General features: G+C 39.3%; 1 protein-coding gene across 1 annotated transcript in view; it reads left to right on the top strand.

Moving 5' to 3' along the window:
• Nucleotides 1–775: 775 nt before the first annotated feature.
• Nucleotides 776–20,490, top strand: part of Suz12 (SUZ12 polycomb repressive complex 2 subunit) — a 40,610-nt gene continuing 20,895 nt past the window's right edge. The window contains exons 1-6 of the mRNA XM_040749265.1: nt 776–1,291; nt 3,244–3,290; nt 3,372–3,436; nt 9,060–9,128; nt 16,625–16,674; nt 20,375–20,460. Of these exons, the coding sequence (XP_040605199.1) occupies nt 1,018–1,291; nt 3,244–3,290; nt 3,372–3,436; nt 9,060–9,128; nt 16,625–16,674; nt 20,375–20,460 (591 nt within the window). The 5' untranslated portion in view covers nt 776–1,017. The remainder of the gene's footprint in view (nt 1,292–3,243; nt 3,291–3,371; nt 3,437–9,059; nt 9,129–16,624; nt 16,675–20,374; nt 20,461–20,490) is intronic.

Raw genomic sequence — 20,490 nt, forward strand, 5'->3', positions numbered from 1 at the left:
CCCTACTTCGAATAACCCGTTCGTCTTGGAAGAGAAAATTAGTATCTACTTTGCTCGCATCTCGTTCAGAAACCACAATTTTAATCTTAATTGGGAAGTATCCTGAAGCCTCACGCACCTAAAACAAATAAATTAAAAAGTCTTATTTGAGACATGCCCGCCACAAAACAGACTGCTCCCTTTCGTGTAGCGAGTCCATTCACAGCCGACAACGGCCGCCAGACAACCCTGTGGCTGCGCTCGCGAATTTCGGCCATGGGTGGCTCGGGGCACGTGGCGGCGAGGGGACAGGGGACCGGGTTTCCTCCCGCGTCCGCTGAGAAGACATTGTGAGCACACATCAACCCCGGGGCAGGCCACTTCCTAAAACCACACAGTCTCGGGATCCGCCGAGGACCTCAGCTCCTTTCAAAGGCCCCTGCGCCCTCAGTTTCTCAGACACCCGCCTCTCTTCAGGGGTCCTCTACCTCCTGGGGGGCGGTGACTGAGTACGCTCTCAAGGCGAGAAACGGCTCTCTAATCCGCTCACTGGTCCCCCTCTGCCCACAATGCACCGGGACCAGCAGGAAGGCCGCTCCGACCCCTAATTTTCCCGCGAATTCAGTTCAAAGAGGCGGCCGGGCCCGCGGTCGGAGGCGCGCACGGGCCAACCAAGCCGCGCCTCCGCGAGAAGCGCCTCCGTGTGACTGACGGGGGAATCTGCGGACCAACGGGCTTGGCGGCCGGGCGGCGCGCGCTCCCGTCGGCCAATCAGAGCGCCGGGCGGGGAAGTGGGAGGAGCCGGGCCAGGGTAGGGTGAGCGGCCTCCGAAGCGGAGCGGGGCTCGGAGGAGACACTTTTTTTTTCCTCCCTCCTTCCCTCCTCTCCTCCTCCCTTCCCTTCCCCTCTCCTCCCCTCTCTCCTCCTTCCCCCCTCGGTCCGCCGGAGCCTGCTGGGACGAGCGGTTGGTGTAGCAGGCGCTCACTCTCCGGAGCCGCCCGGCGGGTAGCTGGCGGGGGGGAGGAGGCAGGAACCGCGATGGCGCCTCAGAAGCACGGCGGTGGGGGAGGGGGCGGCTCGGGGCCCAGCGCGGGGTCCGGGGGAGGCGGCTTCGGGGGTTCGGCGGCGGCGGTGGCGGCGGCGGCGGCTTCGGGCGGCAAATCCGGCGGCGGGGGCTGTGGAGGCGGCGGCAGTTACTCGGCCTCCTCCTCCTCTTCGGCGGCGGCGGCGGGGGCCGCGGTGTTACCGGTGAAGAAGCCGAAAATGGAGCACGTCCAGGCTGACCACGAGCTTTTCCTCCAGGCCTTTGAGAGTGAGTGTGATGAGAGGCTTCGAGAGAACGAACGCCCCTCTTGAGCGTCCTGGGCACGGGGCGCTCCGCTGGGCTTTCGGAGAGTGCACTTGGTTTGGGAGTGGAGGGAGGAATCGAGGGGGACGTCCCGGCTCCCGAGGTCCGGGGCAGGTCCTAGACTCCCGGAAGGTTCGCCTCGGGGCCCCATGTTCAGAGCAGCCTTATTTAGGTGAGGACGTGACGGTTGAACTGAATGCAGACAGATCCCGAGACGAGTTCGTGTTTTCTTTTATGCCTTCCCTACTCTACAAGTACCGGGGTTCCAGTTGTAGGTTTCGGGGAACAAGATGCATCCTCTGTGTGCACGAGCGCAGTGAAGCCGAGGAAATTGTCATTGGTCTGAATGCCTTCGCACCCACTTGGGCTGCGTGTTAACACGGCACCATTTGAACCATTTGAAACCTTTAAGTCTTTAAAACCTATCCGCCCATTTTATGGATACGTAGACCGAGACAGAATGTTCGAGCGTCTTCTCCGGGGACAGCCTCGGAACTGAGTCTTAGTTCCAGAACGTTATCTTACCTCAATTTTCTGTTTTAAAATATGCGTGGAGGGCGAAACTATGACTTACTCGGAAAGGGGAACAGTGTCTGGAAACAAAAGGATTTATAAACAACAATATGACTACAAATAAAATTGTTACTTAATAGTTATTCTCTCCTGATTGTTTTGCTTTGCTTTTGTGTAGATACTGTAATTTGGGCAGTCTTCTAGCTAAGTATTTTACGGCAACTTGAATAAACTCAGCTTTACCGTCGACTGTCTTTATTTACAATATCACCGTGGCATATGTTACGGGCATAGTATCAGCTGTGCTTGGGAAGACGTTTTACATTGTTTAATACTTTTCTTCATTCTCGCTAGTGCTTCATGAAATTCTAATTGGAATGTAATACAGATAATTTCGGTTTTTATTGACAAATACTGAGCCTGCTTTAAAGATCATTCTTTTGCTTAAATCTTACAAAAATCTGAAAAGCTTTTAAGTGAAAACGGAACTGAAGGACAGTTATAAAAATAAACACACCTGTTTGTGCCTCTTCTAAAATACCTTTATCTCCTTTTAGTTTAATTTGAAACAAAACTAAACTGGAGATTAATTGGAAATGTAAAACTTTATAAATGTTATGAGGAAATAAATCCTCTGCTTGTTTTCAGATGAGTCCACCTGTGAGAAATTATAATTAGGAGTTAAAGCTTATTTTTTTCCTAATACTGATTTCAGTTTCTAGATGTTTTAAGTTCTTAATATAATTATTAATTTAGGTACTCATAATTAATACTCCTTAAACGTGATTCTGGTAGCTCTCTAATATCACTAGAATGGAGTTATGAAGCTATATTCTCTAGCCTAAGTCTTTTCTAAAAATTTAAAATTTAAGCATTAAAAAGATTGTGTGGGAACCTATCAATTATGAGTTTAAAATATGGTGAATGTTATAATACTGATTCTGGTCATATCTGCATTAGAATGTTTGGGAAGAGTTTTATTTGATTTTGGCTAGTTACAAGTTTTTGTGATGGCCAGTTAGAATGAAATTTTCATCTTGCTCTTGCTTGACATTAATTTTTGTAGGATAGAGCTATCTCAAGTACTTTTCAGAGGGCAAGGGATAAGTCATCAAATAAATTTGCTGCTCTTTGCTTCTGCACAGCAATGGTGGCCACCTTCAAAAGGGTTAGTTTGAACTTGTAGATTAATCTAGGGAGAGAGGGTGTCATTGGGAGGGAAGAGGATTTTGTGAATCTATGCCAATAGACTGAATGATCTTTAGTGCTTACTAATTTTCTGTATATAAACACATAGTGCACTATTTCCACAGATTGTTGTGTATTGGTTATAGTGTGTGTTTCAGATTTACTGACAAATTGATTAAAAAGATAATGTTTGGATTTTGTTTCCTGTTAACCAGAACCAACACAGATCTATAGATTTCTTCGAACACGAAATCTTATAGCAGTAAGTAGTCAATGAAATTCACCAATATTATTTCATTTTTATAATTTCATCTGTAATTTTAATATTTTTAATTTTTTATAGCCAATATTTTTGCACAGAACTCTTACTTACATGTCTCATCGAAACTCCAGAACAAACATCAAAAGGTACATTTTTATGAATCTTATTTCAAACTGATCAAACTACTAGAAAATTTAGTTTTACAGTTGGTGAGAGATTTCTCAGGAGAGAGTTCTTCAAAGTTTTGTCTTAAAAGTTCTAGTTAAATATAAAAATTTAAAGAGCAACTAGTTGAATTTGGAATAATTCTTTTAAAGTATCATTTTTGCAATTCTAGTTTTTTTTCCTCTAATAGAAATTATGTAGTGATTTTACTGACTCATTTTTATTCTTTGCTGTTATTTTCAAGTTTGGTTGCTAGGACTTAAATGATTTCTAAAGGGCTTAGGGAAACTGTCTTTGATACTTTCTAAGTTAATAGAAGGGTCTCTAAAATAAGGTGTTTTGATTATCTGGTCTTAAAGCAGAATCTGAGTGTGTTGTACAGAACTTATTTTTACTCTTATGAAATTTCCCTGTGTGGTATCTGTAGTTAGTCAAAGTTAATAACGGAAGTTAGGTTTCTTAGTTCATGTTCAAGATTTACTTATTGAGGGTATCAAAATGAACAACTTTCAATTGATAAGAAAGGTAAGTATAGTCTTACTGTTTGTTGAGTCAAGGTCTTGCTAGGTAGACATAGCAGACCTGATAACTTGCTATATAATCTAGACTGGCCCCAAACTTGTGACTGCTCTGACTCAGCTTCCATTCCAGGACTAGGATTATAGGTGTGAGCCGCCATGTCTATCTATTTCAATGGTCCTGACTTAATAAAACCATTAAGATACTTAAATACATTAGAAACTAAACTGGTCTTGAAAATTAGAAAGAAAGAGAGATACAGAGACATACTGACTAAACTGCTTGAAAGAATCTTGGTTGTTATGAAGGCATCACATTTCCAGAGCAAGATACAGTTTTGTAAATGCCTCATAGTTTACCACGAAGAATTGAATTGTAAGATGGTCTTCTGGCAATTGGAGAGAGCTGGGGAATAACTAGGAAGAAGATAACAAATTAGGCAACAGAATTAGATTATCTACTTTTTGTCTGTCTGTTGCTTTATTGATTTATGCCAAGATTCACCAATCTTTTTCTGTTAAAGGAATACTAAATATTTTAGGGTCTTTGGCCAGAAGACATAACCAAGAATATTGACTAGGTACTTAATATAAGTAAAGCGTTTGTAAATGTTTTATAAGTGAAATTATATAAGGGTTCTATATACACTGTTTTGTAATACAAGCCTACTAGAGAGAAATATAGAATCCTTTTTGTTTTTGGAGAGTAAAGAATAGTTTACTTCATGATAAGGATTCACAGTCTGTTTGTATCAATTGGTCAGCTAGTCACCTTTATCTTGAAAGACCATTCTTGGCTTGTGGGTTTATATACAAAAACAGTAAGCCAGATTTGGCTTATGGTCTGTAGTTCGATTACTTGTTTCATTCCACAGAATTTTGTGAATTTAACTTTTTTTTAAATTAAATTGTTTTAATTATAGTTAGTTATTCTAGGATATGACCTGATTTTGATTTCAATAGTGATAAAGTTTTTGAAAACTAAATTTGGATTAATTTTAAGATTGCATACACATCATTTTCATAATGTTTGCTAATTAATAATGTTATATGCCAATAGAGACAGTATAAAAAGTTTGGTTGTGCTGGGCATGGTGGCATATGCCTTTAATCCTAGTACTTGGAGTAGCAGAGGCAGGTGGGTCTCTGTGAGTTCAAGGCAAGCCTGGTTTACATAGCAAGTTCCAGGACAGCCAAAACTATCTAATGGGACTCTTGTCTCAAAAACAAAGCAAAATTTTGGTAATAGAAATGGGTTTTCTGATTATTGCCCTTTGGATTTTTAGAAATGTCTTTGGGGAATTTTGAAGCAAATTTACTAACCTAGGAACATTTAAATCTAATTTACATTATTTCCTCACAAAACACATAGGGATTATTACTTAATTCTCTTGTTATATCTGACTTTAGAACTTTATATCTGACTTTAGAACTTTAGGAATAGGACCTTTATGAGTGGTCTTTGCCATCAGTGACTTTGATGTTTATGTTGCACAGTAAATATCTACATTTGCATTTATGTATAATATGTACTATTGGTATAACAGTATTTTGTGGGGAAGATACTGTTGGGAACTGAATCCAGGATTTTAGGCATGGTAGACAAATGCTGTCATCACTTAGCTAAATCCTTAGCCATCATATTATTCCCTTTGAAGTCATACCATCGGTTATAATATTAATTCTAGTGTATTTGTTGGACTCAGACTTCAGTCTTAATTCATAGAAGATTTTAAAATACTGAAGGTTACCTTGCTATGACATAGTAAGATTAAAGATGAGGTGGACACTTTTGTTTGTTTATTCATTTGTTCATTCATTTTAGGAGTGTATCCCAAGCTGGGCTGGAATTTGTAATCCTCCTGCCTCAGATTCCAGGATACCATGATTACAGGCGTGCAACTACACATCTGACTCAGGAAAAGTCTTTTTATTTCATCTATTTTATTAGATATCTTTTTAGTTATTCTACCTTCCCAAGTGTGTCTTTCCCTTATCCCCAAGTTTGTGTACTTTTAATCATTATTTATTGGTGACCTTATGGTAATACTATTTTATTTGTTAATCCCAACTGTGCTGTGGTATTGCTTTTCCAAAGAAGTGCTTGGAGTTGGAGAAGTGTTATTTTTCTGTGGTTGCTTCCTTTTTTCCCTACAGAAGGCTGGATTGTTCTTATGGTCTTTGATTTTTTTTTTTTTTGGTTTTTCGAGACAGGGTTTCTCTGTGTTGTTTTGGAGGCTGTCCTGGAACTTGCTCTGTAGACCAGGCTGGCCTCCAACTCACAGAGATCCGCCTGCCTCTGCCTCCCCCGAGTGCTGGGATTAAAGGCGTACGCCACCACTGCCCAGCTATAGATACTTTTTATTAGAGTAGTTGAGTATTTGGTCTGACACAGTGGCACATGTTTGTAATATCAGGTATTGAAGGACACAGAAAGGAGGATCTCAAGTTTTAGGCTACTTGTCAAAAGCCTGTTGTGGGGGCACTGTTTTGTTTTTTTGAGACAGGGTTTCTCTGTTGCTTTGGAGCCTGTCCTGGAACTCGCTCTGTAGACCAGGCTGGCCTTGAACTCACAGAGATCCACGTGCCTCTGCCTTCTGAGGGCTGGGATCAAAGGCGTGAGCCAACAACGCCTGGCTGAGGGGCCCTCTTTTTTTTTCTTTTTCTTTTTTTGTTTGACGTTTTTATTAGCAAGCATTCATTTTCCTCCTATATTCTCGTATGAAATTGTAAAGTTTTGATTTTTTTCTCAATATATGTTTTTATTTAAATTAGAAACGTGAATGTTTCATATGTCAGTCCCAGCTCCCTCTCCCACTCCTCCTCTCTTGTCTCTCCATCAACCTCCCAGCTCCCCCCAACCCCCACATCATTCCCCCAGGAGGGTGAGGCCCTCCTTGGGGGGAATCTCTAATGTCTGTCATTTCATCCAGGGCAGGACCTAGGCCCTTTCCCATGTGTCCGGCCTGAGAGAGCATCCCTCTATTTGGAATGGGCTCCCAAAGCTGATTCATAAACCATGGTAAACAGTGATCTACCCAAGGGCCCAGTGATTTCTGTGGCCTCCTCCCTGGCACTACATTCATGGAGTCTGGATCAGTCGAGGAGGCCTCTTTTTAAAGAATTAGCTTTCCTTATGTCTGTAATTTCTATTTATCTACACACAAGTAGTAAAAAAAACTATAGCTGAAGGCCTACAGAAATTAGAGCACTGGCCACTCTTCCAGAGGACCTGAGTTGAATTCCCTGCAACCACATGATAGCTTACAACCATCTATAATGGGTTCTAATGGCTTCCTCTGCCTGATACCCTCTTCTTTCATGCAGGAATAAATGCAAACATACATAAAGAAATCTTTGTGTTTTTGTTTTTGTTTTTTTTTTCCGAGACAGGGTTTCTCTGTATTGTTTTAGAGGCTGTCCTGGAACTGCTCTGTAGACCAAGCTGGGATTAAAGGCGAGCGCCACCACCGCCCGGCAATAGTTGGTTTTTTTGAGACTGGGTTTCTCTGTTAACAGCCCTGGCTGACCTGGAACTTGCTTTGTAGACCTGGCTGGCCTCAGACTTGCAGAGATTTGTCTGGGATTAAAGTGTGTGCACCACCACTGCTTGGCAATAAATAAATCTTTAAAAAAATAACTAAATTTGGACTACATTGAGATTTTTCAAGTCTTAATTTTGAAAATATTTCTGTAGAAAGAGACACATTTGTTTCTGATTAACAAATTACCTGAAACTACATTTTAAAGCTCATTTTGAGAATAAATGTTCTATCTCTAGAACATTGCTCATTTTGAGGCATATTTTGTAATCCATTCAACTTTCATTACTTTGGAAGATTTTATTTAAGCAGGTTAAGCCAGGTATGGTGGTAAGCCTGTAACTCAGTTCTCAAGACTATTAAGGCAGAAGGATGGCCTTGTGTTTGAGGCCAGCTTGAATTACATAATGAGTATTAAGGCCTGCTAAAGCTGTATTTAACAGGACCCTCTATCAAGAATCAAAATGTCGCCGGGCGTTGGTGGCGCACGCCTTTAATCCCAGCACTCGGGAGGCAGAGGCAGGCGGATCTCTGTGAGTTCGAGACCAGCCTGGACTACCAAGCAAGTTCCAGGACAGCCTCCAAAGCCACAGAGAAACCCTGTCTCGAAAAAACCAAAAAAAAAAAAAAAAAAGAATCAAAATGTCAAGGTAAAGATGAATACATAATTTTATGATTGAATGGTATGTGCCCTAACTTTATTATTACTGGGTTTTGTTGTTGTTAACCTTTTTGGTGTGTGTCATATCAGTTAGCTGAAAATTTGCTAGTAATCTTTGAGGATGTTTTATGACTGTTAGTTACAAGCAGCTGAGGTAGGAGGATTGTCCTGAGTTCAAGTCTAGCTTGGGCTACAGGCAAGATATAAAAAGAATAACCATGGTGCTGGTATATATTTGTTGGGTTGCTGTATAGGTGTTGGATGTTCTAGCAGGGTATGATGGCACACATCTTTAGTCCTAGCATTGGCAGGCAGAAACAGATCACTTGAGTTCAAGGCTAACCTGGCCTATAAAGCAAGTTCCAGGATAGCCACAGCTGCAGAGAAAAACCCTGTCTCTAAAAGCCAAAAAAAAAAAAAGGCAGTTCCAAAACTCTGCTTACTTTGAATTTGTTTGGCTCACCTTGATAGGTGTTTAAATACCTAATAAGATTAAGGCTTAATGGAAAGCTATATGCTTAAGGAAAAATAATCATTCCCTTTCAGGGACTTACAGCTTATTAGAAATAAAGTACTTAAGAGACATTTTACATGTAGGAGACTTTAAAAATAAGTAAAATTAAATGCCATGGGTAAGGATAATTACTCATGACTTAGAGATAATTACAGGAGGTTTCATGAAAAATAACATTTACAGTTGAACTTGAAGGAGTGTCTACTGTATTATAACAAACAATTGTCTCAATAGTATGTGCATTGTTATGAACTAGCATCTACTTTATCTTGAAATGATAAAAATTGAATTTCTATTTTGCTTATTATAATATAATTTTGTATTTTCCCCAGTTGAGAAGTGATTGTTATGTTTATCTGTTTCTTCCAGGAAAACATTTAAAGTTGATGATATGTTATCAAAAGTAGAGAAAATGAAAGGAGAGCAAGAATCTCATAGGTAAGATAATCTGTCAGTTTACATTAAGGGATATACTTGAGGACAAAGAAGGACAATTATAGTAACCATATCTCTAGTGAACACCTCAAGATTGTTAGGAGTTTTAAAAAAACCTTAGAATCAGTTGCTCCAGGTACATGTGTGAATCAGAAATTAGTTTCTATAGCATCTCTGGCAGAGATCCCTCAAGACTGTTTGACCATCTCTAATGTTGGAAACTGTTTTCTAAAACATAAGTCATCGTTTATCTCTTACCAATTTCTGGCATTTTCAAGTCAAGTTCTATATCTCCTGCCTGTGTTAGTGTCTCATAGTCTAGTTAGAACCTGATCTGACGACTTTTTTCTTCTGATTCTCTTCAGAATTTGCCCAATAGTCATTTCAAGGTTATAAGAATGAAACAATAAAAAAAGTTTGACCCCTTGCTGATTGGTGGTGGCACACACCATTAATCCCAGCACTTGGGAGGCAGGTGAATCTCTGTGAGGCAGCCTGGTCTACGTAGCGAGTTCCAGGACAGTCAGGGCTGTTACAGAGAAACCCTGACTTGAAAAAGGGGAAAACACAAAACAAAAATTTGATCCTTTATCTTCCTTACCCAAAATCTAGTATAGATGCCTAAATTAGTTTTGATATTTTTGTTTGTTTGCTTGTTTTGTTTTTTTGAGACAGGGTTTCTCAGTGTAACAGCCCTAGCTGTCCTGGAACTTGCTTTGGTAGACCAGGCTGAGATCTGCCTGCCTTCGCCACTGACTGCTGAGATTAAAGGTGTGCACTACTATGCCTAGTTTAGTTTTGAAATTTATGGCAAGTAAAAATAGAACCAAAATATTAACATTCATCTATGTAAAACAAGTTGGTATTCCATGGTTTTTTTATACTTTAGATCTACAGTTGTCTTACACGTTAATTGTAGATACTTGTTAGAAGAAAAAAACATGGACAGAAAAAAAGATCATGGGTTTACTCTTCTCCCTCCCCCCCCTTTTTTTTTTGTGTGTGTGTGTGTGTGTTTCTAAGTGATTCTCTGTAGTCCTGGCTGTCCTGGGGGTTTGCTCTATAGAGCAGGCTGTCCTCAGATTCACCTGCCCTCTGCCTCCTGATTGCTGGGTGCCAACATGCCCTACAGTTTTTTCTTTTCTAAAATGTTTGTCACAATAAATGAGAGTCATTTTGCTCTTTAAGTATAATGATAAAACTGTCATTTATACAAATTATTGTTTGGAAAAATAGCATCTTCAAAGCACCTAGCAAATATTAGAGACTCAGGTCATACCTGCTTCCCAGATTTCTCTGATTTGTCTCTTTTTTTTTTTGTGAGATTGTGTATACTTAAAGGATATGTTTTTTTCATTTGAAGAATGCCTAAAGTGCCTTATGTCTTCTTAAACGATTAGTTTTGGTGTTCTAGTTTGAATTTGTGGGCTTTTGACCAAGCATTATGGCTTACTAGAATAAATAAACCTCATGCTGTTCTGTAGTTGTCCAACCTAGATTCCAAGGAATTTCTTAAGTAGCAATTCTACTGGTTTTAGAGTTTTCTACTCAAAATTCTTTACTTGAAACTGCATAGCCATGGACAAGCACATCATATAAAAATTAGAAGTTGAGGTTTCTTCTATAGGTATCTCCTAGGTCCAGATGAGAAGTAAAACGTCTTCTGTCTTTCCATTGTTCTGTTCCATTCTTTGTTTAACATTAGTTACTGGGTAAATAAATACTCAAAAGTTACCTGAAGTAGTTTTTGTTTTTGTTTTTTTTTGTTGTTGTTGTTGTTAAATTTGAGACGTCTTGCTGTTTCCTGAGTTGGCCTTCATTTATTTGCTATCCTCCTGCCTGCCTCACCTTCCCAGATGCTGGGATTATAGGCAGGCATATGACACCATGCCTTGCTGCCTTGCTGAAGTAGAACTTTCATTAGTTGGTTTTTGTAGTTGTTTTGTTTTGTTTGCCTTGCTGGGAAATTAGCCCAGGGCCTTGTGCTTGCTAAGCAAGCTCTCTAACTTTTAAGAGATATCTTTTTCGTTAAGGGCTTTTTATCATTGTTTTTGTTAAAACCTAAGCTTTAGAGTTACTTATCTTTCCTTTGTAAACATTCCTTTTGGTAAGCATCTTTTTCAACAATAACAGGGTCTGACTCTGTATTTGGAGCCAGAGGAGTGTGTCATTTCCTTAGTGTGCCATGTCCCAAGCACTATATTTAAGCCTTAGGGATATAATAGTGAGCAAAATACATCTGCCTTTTTGGAGGAAAAGATGTATTCATCTAATAAATGGTGGGAAAGAAAAGACCAGGGAAACCATGAATGTATACAACAGAAGAAACAGTTCTTGTTTGAGTAGTTGAATATGGGGATATAATGGCCAAGGAAATCTTGTCTGGATAAATAAGCTTAAATATGAAAAATGAATATAGAAGTAAAGTGAGGGAGGTTGAACAGATGTCTGAGTGGATGAGACCAAGGTGTCTGAGTAGAAAGAGAAGGAAGAGTGATGTGAAAAGATGCCTGTGACCAGTCAATTCAGGTCTAGAGGCTGTGTAAAGATATGGTCTTTCTGGGTGTTAACCCCAGCTCATAGGAGGCAGGTGGATCTTAGTTAAAGGAAAGACAGAGCTACAAAGTGAGATCCTGTCTGAAATAGTAATGAATGAATGAACGAATAAATAAATAAATAAATGGTATGGTATTTATCTAGGAATACTATTAAGTTATTCTTTGTATGTATTTATCTTTGTGCTAGACAGTTGCTCTATCACTGAACTACACAACTAATGAAATTATTTTAAGCAATACTATTGCATTAAGAGCTCTTTTCTGCCCTTCTGTAAACTTCTTCAGCTTATTGTATGTTTATCTCTAATGTCTTTTATGTTTTTGTCTGTCTTAGTATTCTTTGAGATAGTTTCTTGTAGTCCTTGAACTCTATGTAGCTGAGGTTGACTTTAAGATGATTTTCTTGTTCTATTACCTAAGTATGGCGATTGATAGGTATATGTCACTAAGTCCCACTTAAGCAGTCTACGGTATTAAAGATTTGTAATAGACATACACCATCTCCCATTCAAAGTCTTCCTATCTGTATGTCTTAAATGCCATATTTTGAGACCTTGGGTTCTAGATTAATGGATTCAATAGTGTAGTCATCAGATTTTTACCTTTATATGATCAAATGTATAAAGAAAGTTAAGCCAATGATATGGCTTAACTGCTAAAGACAGTTGCTTCAAAGCCTAATAACCTGAGTAACAGGAACAACCCCAGAACCAGCATGGTTGAAGGAAAAGAACTGATTCTCAAAAATTGTCCTCTGACCTTGATACATGCATCATGTGTGTACCCTCACACAAGCACAGAATAAGATAATGTGTAAAAGAGAAGTAGCTACCCTTACACAGTGTAGATGCTAGCATACAAACTATTCCTTTTGATTGTTTTTCTCTGGTTTTTTTTTTTTTTTTTTTTTTTTGGTTTTTACAAGACAGGGTTTCTCTGTATTGTTTGGAGGCTATCGGTCCAGCCCGGCCTCTAACTCATAGAGATCTGCCTGTCTCTGCCTCCCGAGTGCTGGGATTAAAGGCGTGCACCACAGCCGCCCGGCAATTGTTTTTCTCTGGTTTTGAGACAGTTTCTCTGTGTAGCTGTCCAGGCTGCCCAAGGTTTTTGGGTTTTGTTGTTGTTTGTTTTGTTTTTGTTTTTCAAGACCGGGTTTCCCTTTGTAACAACCCTGGCTTTTCTGGAACTTGCTTTGTACATCAGGCTGGTTTAAAAATCAGAGATCCACCTGCCTCTGCCTCCCCAGTGCTTGGGACTAAAGGCACTCTCTACTATATCCCCTCCAGGATTTCCCCATGTATCCCTGGCTGGTCTGGAACTGGCTATGTAGACTAAGCTGGGTTAGAACTCTACCTACCTCTGCCTCCTGAGTGCTGGGATTTAAATTGTAGGCCATGCTGGCCCAAATCCTTAGAATTTATCCTGGTCATCTAAATTCTGTCTAGCCTGAAATCAAATAACACCTGACTAACCTTACGTGTTTTTCTTCTCATTATCTGACCCAGCTTCAAATGTAGTTACAGTAAATATTAGGGGACAGGAAAGGGAAAGAAAATGTTCTTTAGAAGAAATCTGTGGTAGACATGGTATATACTTGTAACCACAGCTTAGGGAAGTGAAGGCAAAAAGATCCTTGCCTGCATAGTGAGTTTGAGGACAGCCTGGCATACTGAGATATTTTATTTACTTATTAGTGTGTGTATACAGGTGCACATATGCCACTGCACAAGTGGAGATCACAGGACAATTTATAGGAGTCATTTTTCTTCGCCTTATGGGTTCCAGGGATCAAACTAAGGTCACCAGACTTGATAGCAAGTGCCCTTACCTAAATAACCATCATGCTAGTCCTAAGGTTTCTTTGCTTTTTGGAGATAGAGTTTCTCTGTCTAGCTTGGCTATTCCTGGAACTTTCTCTGTCGACCAGGCTGGTCTAGAACTCATGCCTGTCTCTGCCTCACAAGTGCTGGGACTAAGGGTGTGTGTGACTATACCCAGCAAAAAAATGCAAAAGTCTTGTTTTTGTTTTTTGTTTGTTTTGTTTTTCGAGACAGGGTTTCTTTGTGGCTTTGGAGGCTGTCCTGGAACTAGCTCTTGTAAACCAGGCTGGTCTTGAACCCACAGAGATCCACCTGCCTCTGCCTTCCCTTCCCCAGTGTTGGGATCAAAGGCATACACCACTACTGCTTCAGTATCTGCTCTTAACCAACTCTGTGTCCTGTGTCCTCTCTCTAGTCTCAAGTCTAATGGATTATCTTTGTTTGTTTGTTTGCTTATTTTGGTGATTGAGAGTGTCTCAAAAGGGAAGGGAAGATTGGAAGAGATAATAAACACAAAAAGCAGAAATAGAACTCCAAAACAAGACTAAGAGGAAGACTACATTATGCCTTTGCCATTGTGCTGTGTTTTGCAGAGAAAGGTGGATATCTTGAGTTCTGGGCTAGCCCAGTCAGTCTACAGCCAGGGCTACACAGAGAAACTATCTCTAAAATCAATCAAAGACAGGTTTCATTTAGCCAGGCTGGCCTTGAATTTACCATGTAGTAGAAACAGCGTTAAATCTGCTATGTAGCAGGTGATGCCTTTGAATTGCTGACCCTCCTTGAGTATTGTGATTGCAGGTATACATTACCATACCAAAGTTGTGGTAGTTTTTAATCTCAATCCCATTGTATAACAGGTTTGTTGATACTTCAGTTGTGGTTGTTGTTCTTCGTTTTTCCTTCATATTTGATGCTTTCTAACTCTACTTCTACCTTTACTACATTTCCATAGTCATTTTGTCTTTTCCTGATACTCTTTGGGGCTCTCTGTAGCTCTGACTGTCCTGGAACTCTGTAGACCAGGCCACCTCTTGCATTTTTTTTTTAAACTTTATTTTATGTGCGTTGGTGTGCAGGTGTCAAATCCTCTGGAACTGGAGTTACACACAGTTGTGAGCTGTCATATGGGTTTTGGGAATTGAACTCAGGTCCTCTGGAAGAGCAATCAGTGCTCCTAATGCTGTTTAAGTACCTGTGATGTTCTAGCAGATTTTATGGAATATTCCACTAAGCATAAAGATATCCCCATATCTGTTACTGGAAAAAATACTTAGCTCTCTTGTCTCTAATTTCTATTTAAAAAAAAAGTCCTGGGAAGATTTTCCACATCAGCCTCTTTGCTGTATTCTCATTTCTAGTCATTACTTACCTAACACTTTACCGCCTGCTTCACTCTGTATAACTCCCATTTCTATACAGATACCTAGAGTGTCACCACCATTTTAAGAAAACTAAACATTACTGGATTATATAGCTTCTGCATACTGTGATTAAAATATGTGAGATAAGGAGAAGACCTTTATTTTGGCTCATGGTCTTAGAAGTGCCAGTCCATTGGGGCGGTAAACACCTATGGGTAGCAGACTCCATATTTAGTCAGCTAGGAAGTAGAGAAACAACGTATAGGAAGGGGCCTACTTCCTACAAGTAGGCCCTACCTCCTGTTTTTCACCATCTCCCCAAAATGTCTTCATAATTGTGAGTCTGTTTATTAGGCCCCAGTCTTCATTAACTGCTCTGGAAATGTCATCCTATCTACATATTAGAAGTGTGTTTTTCTAATCTTAGGATTCATTGTAGCCTTTCCTTTACTGAGCTTTGTTGCTCTATTGTTAACTTTTGCTGTTTATATTAAAAAAACCTGTTGGTGTTGATCTAATAATTTTTCTGTTAGCAATTTGTTGTTGCTGTTTTTTTTTTTTTCCAAAATAGGGTTTCTCTGTGTATCTCTGGCTGTCTTGGAACTCTTAAGACTAGGCTAGCCTCCTAAATGCCGGGATTAAGGGTGTGTGCCACTACCTCTTGGCTTGCTTCCTTTTCTTATTGTAAAGCTTGTAACTCTTAGCGGGCGTTGGCAGTGCACGCCTTTAATCCCAGCACTCGGGAGGCAGAGGCAGGCTAATCTCTGCGAGCTGGAAGCCAGCTTGGTCTGCAGAGGTCCAGGACAGACTCCAAAACACTACAGAGACACCCTGTCTCAAAACAAAATAAAAAGCTTCTAACTCTTAAATGAAAATGGCATATTAAAAATAAATTATATGGGGCTGGAGAGTTCAGTGGTTAAGAGCACTGACTGCTTTACCAGAAGACCAGGTTCAAGTACTAGCACTTACATGGCAGCTCACAGCTTTCTGTAACTCCTGTTCCGTGGACTCTGACATCTTCATACCAATGCATGTAAAATAAAGTTAAATACATTTACAGGAAATTTGTGATTTTGTGTTTCATTCTTAGTTGTAGAATGAAGTAATGGCTCTACAGTATGCATATTGCTTTAATGCATTTGTAGGACTGGGGAGGTAACTCAGAGGTAGTGCACTTGCCTAACATAGGAAGTCCTAGCACTATGGGAAGAATATTAAATACTTTTACATTGATTCAGATTGCATTGTCAAATATGTCTTTTTTTTAACACTGAATGATGGGAAGGAAACCTTCCCCTTTATAGCAAAAACAATAAAGCACTGTGATTATGGGACATCATTTGGTAGTCTGCTTTTTTTTGGCTTTATTCCTTTGATGTTTTTACTTGTATTTTTGTCACTTGTATGTGAGCAGAGTTGGTTGTAGTTGTTTTGATTTTTGTTTTTGAGATAGGGTTTCACCATATAGCTTAGGTTGTTCTTGGACTAGATAGTTAACATCTTTGTTGAGTGCAGAGATTACAGAAACTGTACAAACTTATGTGTGTGTGTACGCGAGCATTCATTATAATGTAAATAGACATTGTTTTGATTATTAGAGTTTAGAGAAGTGCATTGAGTTCGGGGCCTCAGTAGTTAGGAGTGAAAAAAATCAAATGTTTATTAATAACCTGGAATACTTTGCTCTTGGTATTTTAAGGTCTTTTCTACATTTGTTACAGAATATTAAAGTGATACATTTTTATTTTATTTAGCTTGTCTGCTCATTTGCAACTTACATTTACCGGTTTCTTCCATAAAAATGGTAAGTATTATAATGAAAAAGCTGCTCATTCTGAATTCTTTGTGTTTATTTTTTTTTTCTTTTTCTAAGCAGGGTTTCTTTCCTGGCCTATCCTGGCACTGGCTCTGTAGACCAGGCTGGCCTCACAGAGGTCCGCCTGCCTCTGCCTCCCAAGTGCTGGGATTAAAAATGTGGGTGCCCCACCATCTCTTGGCGTGTTCGTTTTTTGTGTTTTTGCTTTTTTTTTTTTTTTTTTGGTTTTTCGAGACAGGGTTTCTCTGTATTGTTTTGGAGGCTGTCCTGGAACTCACTCTGTAGACCAGGCTGGCCTCGAACTCACAGAGATCCGCCTGCCTCTGCCTCCCGAGTGCTGGGATTAAAGGCATGTGCCACCAACGCCCGGCTTGTTTTAGCTAATTTTTATGTTCGGAATTTCTTTTATTTTCTGTGTATACTGGGTATTAAACTCTGTCACTCTCAAAACAACTGTGTTACTACTGAGCTATACTCATAGCCCTCTGATGGTGCTTTTCAATGTTAAGCTTAAAATTGTAATGGTTAAAAAAATTTAAATACTTACCTCAGAAGTTCAAGAGGCCAAACATCTTGGTATGACACATTTACATTGATGTGTTGAGTTGGTGCTTTGTCATTGGTTGTTGTTTGGTTTTGATGTTTCAATAGAACAATAAACAGTTGAAATAACCACTACTACTGATGAGATATTATAATGTCAAATACCAAGAAAATGTATAGTATTTTGTGTTCATTTCAGTGGATGCTAAAAGCATGTTGTGCAAAGGGCCAAGAGTGGTAAGGGCCAGGCATGGTGGTACATGCATGTAGGAGGCAGAGACAGAGAGAACTCTTGAGTTTAAAGCCAACCTGGTCTGTATAGTGAGTTCCAGGCCAGCCAGGGCTATCATTAAGATAGCGCAGCAGATAAACATGTGACCAAACCTAATGACCTGAGTTTGATCTCCAGAACTGACATGATAAGAGGAGAGAACAGACTCCCATAAGTTGTCCTCTATTTCTTTTTTCACACATGCCTATATGCAAACACACACATTCAAAATAATTATTGGTGGTAAAAAGAATAGACCATGCCTATCAGCTTGTCCATCTTGTTTATATATCTTATTCATTCGAATAAAATTTTTACCAGACAAAAAGCTAAGTTTTTCTTGGAATAGTTCAGTAAGGAACAAAGTTTAAGGGTTTGAGGAGCCGGGCAGTGGTGGCGCATGCCTTTAATCCCAGCACTCGGGAGGCAGAGGCAGGCGGATCTCTGTGAGTTCGAGGCCAGCCTGGTCTACAGAGTGAGTTCCAGGACAGCCTCCAAAACAATACAGAGAAACCCTGTCTCGAAAAACCAAAAAAAAAAAAAAAAAAAAAAAAGGGTTTGAGGAGTAGTCTTGTGATTGCTTAGCATAGGCGAGGTCCTGTGTTCTGTCTGCAGCCCTGTAACAACAGACAGGTGAGGGTGATAGTAAAATAGTGTGGTAACCTCTTGGTAAGTGATTCATGGTTTTTATATTAGAAACTTAAAATCTGATCATATGTATGTTGCTACTAATAGTTTTAAGCTTTGCTTTAAGATCTGACCTGTTTTGTATTTGGAGGTAACCCAAATAACAATTTCTATTTTTTTCTCTTAAGTAATTTATGATCTACAGCTCCTATTCTTAATCATCCATAATTATTTTCATAATTATTTTCTGTATTAGAAGCCATAATTTAACTTTTATGGATTCATAGGTCTGTTTCCAGGGACTTGTTTAAAACATCTTTGGGAACCATGTGATGAAAAAAAATTTCTTGTCATGTACAGTGACAAGAAGCTTTAATCCCAGTACTCAGGAGGCAGAGGCAGGGAGATCTCTTAAGTGTTCCAGGGCAGCCAAAAAGCTACATAAGATCCTGACTCAGAGTAAAATAAAATTAATGGAAGTTTGAGGGAATTAAGAATTTGTTTTGAAAAAACAAACCAAAACACTTAAACCAGAATTGAGAAACCAGCTTCAAGGTTCCTAACAAAGCTGGATGTGGTGGCACGTACCTAAGTTCAGCACCTGGAATGCCTAGGCCAGAGGAGATGGGTATTGGGCAAGATCCAGGTCAGCTTGCCTGTTTCAGACAAGCAAAACACCCAAAAAAGCAGAAATTACTTGAGAGATCTGAGAATAAATTTACACATATTGTTAAGGCTCCATTCTCATGGTAAACATTGTTTTGACAATCTTTCTGGTTTGAACACTGGTTAATTTTTGACATCTTAAAGTATTCTCCTTGTGCCTGAGTTGTGGTGGTGGCACACACACGCCTTTAATCCCAGCACCCAGTAGGCAGAGGCACAGGGATCTCTGTGAGTTCAAGGCTAGCTTGGTCTACAAAGTGAGTTCCAGGACAGACTCCAAAGATACACAGAGAAACCCTTCTCAAAAAACCAAAACAAAAACCAATTTCATTTTGATTATAATTTCCAAAAAGACTGATTCAGCCATCTTCTCAGTATATGCTGCATAAAAAGATTGACATGCATTTGTTTTGTTTTAGTGCTTTCTGTTGTTGATTTTATTTGGATTGGGTGCTAGATATCAAACCCATAGCTTTCAGCATGCTGGGGAAGCAGTCTAGTCCTGAGCAATGCCCATAGCCTAAGAAGATTAATTTGTGTGTAGGAAAGAAATTTACCTAAAAATCTAAGAAGGGAAAAATTGTTTGCAATATATATTAGGTATATTAATAATCTAGTAATAGTTCTGTATATTTATTGAAGTTTAGTATTGAAATATTTAGGTTTGAACTATTAATAACTTCAGTTGTTTTTTTTTTTGTTTTTTTTTTTTTTTTCGAGACAGGGTTTCTCTGTATTGTTTTGGAGGCTATCGGTCCAGCCCGGCCTCGAACTCACAGAGATCCGCCTGCCTCTGCCTCTGGAGTGCTGGGATGAAAGGCATGTGCCACCACCGCCCGGCAACTTCAGATTTTTAAAGATTAGTAAGTAATAGACAGTACTTTAGAGCCTTGCCTTGCAAAAATTCTTATTATTTAATCAGAAAGTACAGAATGATACTCAAAACTACATCACTAAGTAGTGAATAATAGCTACAGCTTTGCTATTACAACTTAGACATTTTCCATTTTCTTTTCTCTCTTTTTGATAGAAGGTCTTATGTAGACCAGGCTGGCCTCAGAGTCCCAGAGATCCACCTGCCTCTACCTCCCAAGTGCTGGGAATATAGATATGTTCCACTAAAGAAAATATATAGTAATAGATTTTGGGAGAAGGAAAAAGCATTGAACTTTTTGGTATAATCTTCTAGAACTATTTTACTCAAGCTTCCTGCCAAAAAGCTTTGCCTGCATTTTTCACTTTTGACAAGTATGTTTTCTGTATTATCAAAAACGTTAAATTTTCAAATGAGAAGTAAATAGATGAAGTGTAAATTAAAACAACTGAGCCATTCTACTCAAAAGAGAAAAATCTTAGTCTATAGGCAGATACATGTATTTGTCTTATGGAAGTTTTATTTATTTATAGAAAGAGTGCTGCAAGTCTGGAACTGAACTGGGAAGAAACAAAAATAAAGCTTGTGATATGTTTTCATTAGAGGAAGTCTTTTAAGATTCCTTAATTTAGGAAAATACTTTTTCATTCTTTTTGTCCTCATGTATAAATTAAAAAGATTTTTAAGACATTGGTTTTTCTATTTAGATAAGCCATCACAAAACTCAGAAAATGAACAAAATTCTGTTACCCTGGAAGTCCTGCTTGTGAAAGTTTGCCACAAAAAAAGAAAGGTAATGTATAAAATGCTAGTAGATGAAGTA

The sequence above is a fragment of the Mesocricetus auratus genome, unplaced genomic scaffold, assembly GCF_017639785.1.
Source record: "Mesocricetus auratus isolate SY011 unplaced genomic scaffold, BCM_Maur_2.0 Super-Scaffold_100007, whole genome shotgun sequence".
In the NCBI taxonomy this organism is placed as follows: domain Eukaryota; kingdom Metazoa; phylum Chordata; class Mammalia; order Rodentia; family Cricetidae; genus Mesocricetus; species Mesocricetus auratus.